The sequence below is a fragment of the Suncus etruscus genome, chromosome 18, assembly GCF_024139225.1.
Source record: "Suncus etruscus isolate mSunEtr1 chromosome 18, mSunEtr1.pri.cur, whole genome shotgun sequence".
NCBI classification, from domain to species: Eukaryota; Metazoa; Chordata; class Mammalia; order Eulipotyphla; family Soricidae; genus Suncus; species Suncus etruscus.
In genome coordinates, this window is record NC_064865.1 from 55,716,946 (window position 1) to 55,725,320 (window position 8,375).

Genomic DNA, 8,375 nt, shown 5'->3' on the forward strand with positions numbered 1-8,375 from the left:
AACCTGACATATTTGATGTATGGGAATGTTATGGTGAAAAAGTACTGAACCACCCCTTCCCCTCTTTTGTCTGAAAACGTGCTCATGCTATATAAGCTAGCCCCCTACTATAATAAAATGGCTTTTGATCAGAACACTGTCTTAAGCTCATTATTTCCCAGCCTCTTCTCTTCTAGGTCGGATCCTCTTCATGACTTACGAATAACTTCGTGAGTCCCCAAGTCTCCTTCGGGCAGGGGTCCCAGAGGGTCGCAGGTAGCTATGTTATCTACAATAAATATAACCTTATTGGTTAATTGGGGAAGAAAGCTAGGAGTGTATACATGACATTCTTTCAGTGAATGACAAGATCACCCTGTGTCTGTTCTTATTTGCTATTCTACTGTTAATAATTTAGGAGAAGACAATCCTTTCTTTTCCTTTCTTTCAGTTTTTGGGCCACACCTGGCAGTGTTCAGGGGTTACTCCTGGCTCTGTGCTAAGAAATCACTTTGGGCAGGCTCAGGAAACCATATGGGATGCTGAAGATTGAACTTGAGTCTGTCCTGGGTTGGCTGTGTGCAAAGCAAATGCCCTACCGCTATGCTATCATTCTTTCCTGGCCTTCAGGACACTCTCAATGTGGGTATTTCTCGGGGGGAATGAGAGAAGAGAGAAAAGAGAAAAAAGAGACAGAGACTGGAAGCAAATCAAGGCAATCTTCACTTTATTGTAAAAGGCACATCATTATATATTCTACTTTGACCAGAAAGCAAAGGGATTGCCAAGTAAACACTTCATTTGAGCAACTTCTCAAGGCTTCTGGTTTTACAGATAACAGAAGTTTCCCCGTGACTCCCTAAGACACCTGCCTACATAATTCACAGGAGTTCCCTAACATAATTCCCCAGGACACCTGGTTACATACATAAAAAAAAAAATGTTGCATCCCCCAACTCACAGGGTATTTCTAAAATATGTTCTGTCAGGTGAACATATTTTTCCCAAGGTTACTGGTGCCAATGTTCCTTTTGGTTTGTCACATTGCTTAACTTATTGATATAAAACATAACCTTTAGGTTGACCTTTGCAAGGGCAGGCTGCATCCTTGTTCAGGCATCTTGAGAGACTGTCAGGTCTCAGTTTCCCACACCATTCTGGTCCCCCTTTCTTATTTTTATTTTATTTTATTTTATTTTTGGTTTTTGGGTCACACCCGGCAGTGCTCAGGGTTTATTCCTGGCTGTCTGCTCAGAAATAGCTCCTGGCAGGCACGGGGGACCATATGGGACACCGGGATTCGAACCAACCACCTTTGGTCCTGGATCGGCTGCTTGCAAGGCAAATGCCGCTGTGCTATCTCTCCGGGCCCAAATAATTTGAGCTGATTTTTTTGGGTTTTTTTTTGTTTGTTTTTTTTGTTTTTGGGCCACATCTGTTTTACGCTCAGGGGTTACTCCTGGCTATGCGCTCAGAAATCGCCCCTGGCTTGGGGGGACCACATGGGACCGCAGTCCGTCCTACGCTAGCGCTTGCAAGGCAGACACCTTACCTCTAGCGCCACCTCGCCGGCCCCCTTTCTTATTTTTTAACTATACAAACTTACCTGCAACAAGTTTTGAGCTGAGCCCTGGCATTTCTTGTCTAGTTCTAGGATGTAGTTATTAAGATCTTGACTCTGCTGCTCCAGGTTGGCTTCCACCTCCTTAAGACTACTCAAAGTCTGTTCCTTTTCTTTCTCCAGTCTCCAAAGATAGTACTTCTCCTCTTCAAACAGGAAATCATGGAGATTGTTAAAGTCAGATTGGATTGTTTGTCTCTGAAGCTCTACCTTCTCCTAGAATCAAAGAAATTATGATTGGAAGGTGACAGCAAACTGGATGTCTATCAAACAATATAATGAGGTATAAAGATACAATAGCAATCTACTTTGATCATTAAAAACAAGGAAAATTCTGATAGTGTTGCACAAAGGACACAATCCAACAATATTGTGCTCACTGTGGTAAGTCAGACATGAAAAAAAAAAAAAACAAATATTGTATAAACCTACCTGCATGAGTTACCTAGTCAAATCAGAAACATAATGTAAAATTGTGATCTCAGTGATAGGAAGAAGGAAAGTGAGGTGTTAAATAAGGATTTCCAGTTTAGAGTGGTAAGAATTTTCATTGATGGACACTAGCAATGACTGCACAACCATATGTGTGAATACTCATTTTGTGTTTGTCAATACACAACATTGTATATTTATAATGGCCAAATGGCTTATTTAATGTTATATTAACTTTAGCATCTAACCACCTTCCTGGCCACCTCCCCCACACAGTTAGCTCAGTCCTCATATCTGAGCGCTCCTGAAGCATAGCTTTGAATAAATATACATAGGGCTGGACTTTAAGATAGTATTGGTTAGTAAAGGCATTCTTCTCAGTAGGGCTGAGCAATTGGGTAGTAACCTTTGACCAAAGTTACCAGACATATTTAGCTGCCATTCCAGGGTCTATCAGATCATTTTTATTTATAAAACCAATAGAAAGCAAGCCATCTATCTTGTGGACTCAGCCTTAATTTGGGGGGTACAGAATTGTGATTTCCATTCTTTTTTTTTTTCACATTTAAATTATTTTATTTAAAAATTTTACCTAAACGGCCATATGAAGCTTGATTCAAATTAAAAAAAAAACATAATAAATTTTCAGAATATATATATATATTTATATTTATTTATTTATTTATTTTGGTTTTTGGGCCACACCCGGCGGTGCTCAGGGGTTACTCCTGGCTGTCTGCTCAGAAATAGCTCCTGGCAGGCACGGGGGACCATATGGGACACCGGGATTCGAACCAACCACCTTAGGTCCTGGATCGGCTGCTTGCAAGGCAAATGCCGCTGTGCTATGTCTCTGGGAATTTTCAGAATATATTTAAAGACAAGATAGACAGAGACAGTTTTATGCTGGGGAAGTCACGCTGCAAACGGTGGCACCAATGCCATGCTGGGGCTCCTGCCTGCTCAGAAAGTGTCTGTTCCTGAGGACTCAGTGTCCCCTTGCAGGGAGCTGACACCTGGCCACTGCGAGCCGTCCTCCACAGTCACTGAGGGGTGATTTCCATTCTTGCTTTCTCAATCCATGCTGTGTGTCAATGATCATAAAGCTGTGATGAAAGGGCCATTAACAAATAATGAACTGGGGGCCGCGAGGTGGCACTAGAGGTAAGGTGTCTGCCTTGCAAGCATTAGCCAAGGAAGAACCAGGGTTTGATCCCCCAGCGTCCCGTATGGTCCCCCCAAGCCAGGGGCAATTTCTGAGTGCTTAGCCAGGAGTAACCCCTGAGCATCAAATGGGTGTGGCCTGGAAAAAAAAAATAATGAACTGGGAGCCGGAGCTGTGGTACAAGCAGTAGGGCATTTGCCTTGCATGAGCCTGACCTAGGATGGACCATGGTTCGATCCCTTGGCGTCCCATATGATCCCGCAAGCCAGGAGCAATTTCTGAGCACATAGCCAGGAGTAACCCCTGAGCATCATCGGGTGTGACCCCCCAAAAAACAAAACAAAACAAAACAAAAAACAAAAGAAGATGACCTGAAACTTTTAGAGGACACAGGAACAGTTTTGTCCCTTACATTGATAGATTTTCTTTTGGTAGCAGCAATTAAAGTTCTCCTACATTGTCTCAGACACCAACAAAAAGGGAGGTCACAGTGTCTGAGAGGTTAAGTTTGTGTCTTTTAAGCAGGTTTGGGCACAATTTGGAAAACACCACTCAAAGAGATAGAATGAAAAACTGACCCACAAAATTTGACTGAAATATGATGGATTAATTACCTTAATATGTCCACAATGAATTTTGAACTGTCTCTAGAAAGGTTGTTCAGCTATTTAAATAGTCTTTTTTTTTGGGGGGGGGTCACACCCAGCAGTGCCCAGGGGTTACTCCTGGCTTCATGCTCAGAAATCGCTCCTGGTAGGCTCGGGGGACCATATGGGATGCCGGGATTTGAACCGATGACCTTCTGCATGAAAGGCAAATGCCTTACCCTCCATGCTATCTCTCCTGCCCCTATTTAAATAGTCTTAAGAGACATTGGAGGCTAGAGAGATAGTATAGTGGGTAAGGCTGAAACAGCACCCAAATAAGGTCTTTTGAGAACTGCTAAGAGTGATTCCAGAGCATAGAGTTAAGAATAAATCCTCAGGGGCCGGGCGGTGGCGCAAGAGGTAAGGTACCTGCCTTGCCTGCGCTAGCCTTGGACGGACCGCGGTTCGATCCCCCGGTGTCCCATATGGTCCCCCAAGCCAGGAGCGACTTCTGAGCGCATAGCCAGGAGTAACCCCTGAGCGTTACCGGGTGTGGCCCAAAAACCAAAAAAAAAAAAAAAAAAGAATAAATCCTCAGCATTGCTGGGAGTGACCCCAAACCCAAAATAAATTAATAAATAACTTGATAACCTCAAAGATGCATAAACTACATATGCAAATAGTATGTTCTTACAGTAACTCTGATCCCCTTAACAGCCTCAGAAGGTTGACTATAATTTTTGCCAGTGGTAATCCTATTTCTTTCATTCTCACAGAGATGGTTTTCGGAATCTGGAAGATTGAGTGCCAGATCCTCTTTAGACTAAATGCGTTAATGTAAGAAGGTTGATACCTTCAAGCAAATCATTAAAATCTGAATTATGTGAATTTAACTTACTTAAACTTTGATGTATTTAAATGTAAAACCCAGTGAAAGGTATCTCAAGGTAAGGAGACATACACACTTTGCTTTCTAAGACTGAGGAGTTGCTAATCATAACTAACCATGAACGAACAATTGAACCATTGGAAGAAATGATCCTTTGTTTTGTTTTGTTTTGGGGCTACATCCAGTGATGCTCAGGAGTTACTCCTGCCTATGTGCTCAGAAATCACTCCTGGCTTGGGGGACCATATGGAACACGCTGGGGGAACGAACTGTGGTCCGTCCTAAGTCAGCAAATGCCCTACCACTTTCACCACCACTCTGGCCCCAGAGGAAAAGATCTTAAAGACACAAGGGGGGGGGGCAAAAAAGAACAATTGTATCTTTTGGGGGTTTCAATTAACTGGTCTGTTTTTTGTAAGTATAATTTATCACACGTTTTGCACAACCAACCTTATTTCTTTATGCTCTCATAAAAAATAATAAACGTGGGAAATAGTAAATTCAAATTATTACCTCCCAGTTGATTATTTCCTTTTGTGTGAGCACTTTCAGATTCTTACATTGCTTTTTCAGTTGGCTCAATGTTGTCATAGTTTCCTGAAGCTGTTCCTGAAAGAAACAAGTGTGAGTCTCCTTGATTTGACAATATTTTACTAGGAATTGAGGGAACTAAATATCCCAGGTTTTCAAGTCTTGAGGACAGTATCTCCAGTAACATTTGACATCCTTGGTAATTCTGAACAGTTTGTAAAATTATATCATCCCAGTGCTGGAGAGATAGAGGCCTATGAAGGGGCTAGAAATACTTGGTGGGTGAGATGTAAGGCCCTGAATGCAGTGAGCTCAGCAACATTAGAATTATGTCAGGGAAAACATTACACTTTGAAAACTATCCCATTTATTAACAGAAAAAAAATCCCAACTTCCTCCATGCTTTTATATATGGTAATTTGGAGGTGTCCTTCAAGATTTACTTTTGGGAACCACCTGGACACTGCCCTATCACCTATCACCGACTATCCTTCCCCTATACTCTTTCTTCTCAAGTCTCTAGCCAGTCTTTCTCTGCTGGATTATTTGCTGAGCTAGATTATAGGATGTAAAAGGAGGTATGTCTTTTCCTCTGGATTTTACCACATGGTCTTTCTCCGGTTCATCAATTTACAACCAAATTGGGGAGTAGTAGACATGAATGACAGGGTACACATTGCATTCTAGAGTTTAAGAAGAGATTAGGGAAAAGAGTTTGATCGTCCTGCTCAAGTTGAGAGTGGCCAGTTAGGACTGCTTTTGTAGGGATCAATAATGAACTATTTCATTTTTGTTGTTTGTTTTTTTTTTGGGTCACACTCATTGGCGCTCAGGGCTTACTCCTGGAACTGCACTCAGAAATTACTCCTGGGGGCTGGAGAGATAGCATGAAGGTAAGGCGTTTGCCTTTCATGCAGAAGGACGGTGGTTCGAATTCTGGCATCCCATATGGTCCCCGATGCCTACCAGGGGCGATTTCTGAGCATAGAGCCAGGAGTAACCCCTGAGCACTGCCGGGTGTGACCCTAAAACCAAAAATAAAAAAAGAAATTACTCCTGGCAGGCTTGGAGGACTATGTGAGATGTGGAGGCCAACACCTGGGTTGGCCTCTCTAGTTCCAATTACTTAACAATTTCTTAGAGAATAGCATGGTGAAAGCTCTGTTTTGTGTTTTGGGTTAAATTATCTGAGTATCTTACAATATGAGAATAAGTCATGTGAACTCTGTGGCTAATCCATTCACCTTATAGCCTTGAACCACATCTTCAACAAGAGCTGTGACGTGTCCTTTGTGTTGTGGTAACCGCTCACAGCGCCAGCAAATGAGATGGTCATCATCCTCACAGAAGAGGTGGAGCTGCTCTCCATGCTCCTCACACACCCTTTCACACTCCATCTCCTTGATGGTTTCAATGAGGTTTTCCAGGTGTTTATTGGGCCTGATACTCTCCCTTTTAAATGCCATCCGGCAGAGGGGACAGTGAGTTGTCCCAAAAATTGATGCCCCAGAAGGTTGGTTCTCAAAGAGGCTCATTATGCACAAGCGGCAGTAGCTGTGCCCACAGTTGATGCTCACGGGCTCAGTCATCAGATCCAGGCAGATGGAGCAAGTGGATTCTTCCCTCAGCTTCTTAGCACCTGCGCCCGATGCCATGGCTTGTTCTAAAATGCTCCAAAATTGACTAGAGAAGCAGCCAGAAATTTCTAGAATGAGGAAGATAGATTTCACTTAACCCTCTGTTCCTTCATAGGTATTTTAATCTCCTCTATGTGGAAAAGAAAAGGACAGAAATCGCAAAGGTGGGGCCGGAGAGATAGCATGAGGATAAGGTATTTGCCTTTCATGCAGAAGGAAGATGGTTTGAATCCTGGCATCCCATATGGCCCCCTGTACCTGCCAGGGGCGATTTCTGAGCTTAGAGCCAGGAGAAACCCCTGAGCACTGCCAGGTCTGACCCAGAAAACAAAACAAAACAAAAAAAAAGAAAAAGAAAAGAAAGAAATCACAAAGGCTGATAATGCATTGGTATGTTCTCTTTTTTTTTTTTTTGGAAGGGAGGGCACACCTGGTGGCAGCACTCAGGGGTTACTCCTGACTCAGTGCTCAGAAATCACTCCTGGCAGCCTCGGGGGAACCATATGGGATGGCAGGAATTGAACCAGGGTCCGTCCCAGGTTTGCAGCATGCAAGGCAAACACCCTACCACTCTACTATCACTCTGGCCCTGCATTGGTATGTTCTTATAGTAACTATGACACTTTGGGTCTTGGATTTAAAGAAATCAAATCAAAAATAGTCTCTCAAAGCACTAGTGATATTTGATGTATTTAATTTAACTTGAGAAGGAACACCCGGTGGAGCTCAGGAACTACTTTCTATAGTGCTCAAGGGAGGCATTAAGTGTTAGGATTCAAACCAGGGCCTCAGGCTGGAGAGATAGCACAGTGATAGGGCATTTGCCTTGCTTGAAGCCATCCAGGTCTAAAGGTGGTTTGAATCCCGCAATCCCACATGGTTCCCTGTGCTTGCCAGGAGCGATTTCTGAGCACAGAGCTAGGAGTAACCCTGAGCTCTGCTGGTATGACCCAAAAACAAAAACAAAACAACAAAAACAAACCAAGGCCTCCTTCTTGCAAAGCCTGTGCTCAGCCCCTCCAGCTATTTTCATCACTTCTACCAGCAACATTTCAATTGCTTCAATGTTGTATGGTTATTTCTGTCTGATAACTAAACTAATAAATGCTCTACCATTGACAACAGTTTCTTAAACTATGACAGATCAAGAAGGCTGACAAAATTCCTCACAAAATTTGCAAGAGTGAGAGCTCAAAGGAATAAAATGTTATTAATCCTGTGAGTGGACATCAAGAATAATTGGTCTCCTAACAATTGGTCTTTGAAGGATCCCAGGAGATAATTATACTTCACTTTACTGCAGCTCCCACCCCCAGATATTTCTACTCCCACATCTGCAAGAATAAATGACTGATGGGGCCGGAGAGATAGCACAGCGGTAAGGCGCTTGCCTTAGACGCAGAAGGAAGATGGTTCAAATTCTGGCATCCCATGTGGTCCACCGAGCCTGCCAGGAGCGATTTCTGAGCATAGAGCCAGGAGTAACCCCTGAGCACTGCCGGGTGTGACCCAAAAACCAAAAAAAAAAAAAAAA

The 8,375-nt window shown here is 43.0% G+C and overlaps 1 protein-coding gene across 1 annotated transcript in view; it reads right to left on the bottom strand.

Annotated features, from left to right (window-relative positions):
* LOC125995855 (E3 ubiquitin-protein ligase TRIM38-like) overlaps window positions 1–6,967 on the bottom strand; it is a 153,076-nt gene extending 146,109 nt beyond the window's left edge. The window contains exons 1-3 of the mRNA XM_049764823.1: window positions 6,449–6,967; window positions 5,187–5,282; window positions 1,586–1,816 (exon numbers count right to left, since the gene is read on the bottom strand). Coding sequence (XP_049620780.1) covers window positions 1,586–1,816; window positions 5,187–5,282; window positions 6,449–6,859 — 738 coding nt within the window. The 5' untranslated portion in view covers window positions 6,860–6,967. The remainder of the gene's footprint in view (window positions 1–1,585; window positions 1,817–5,186; window positions 5,283–6,448) is intronic.
* Between the last annotated feature and the right edge of the window lie 1,408 nt (window positions 6,968–8,375).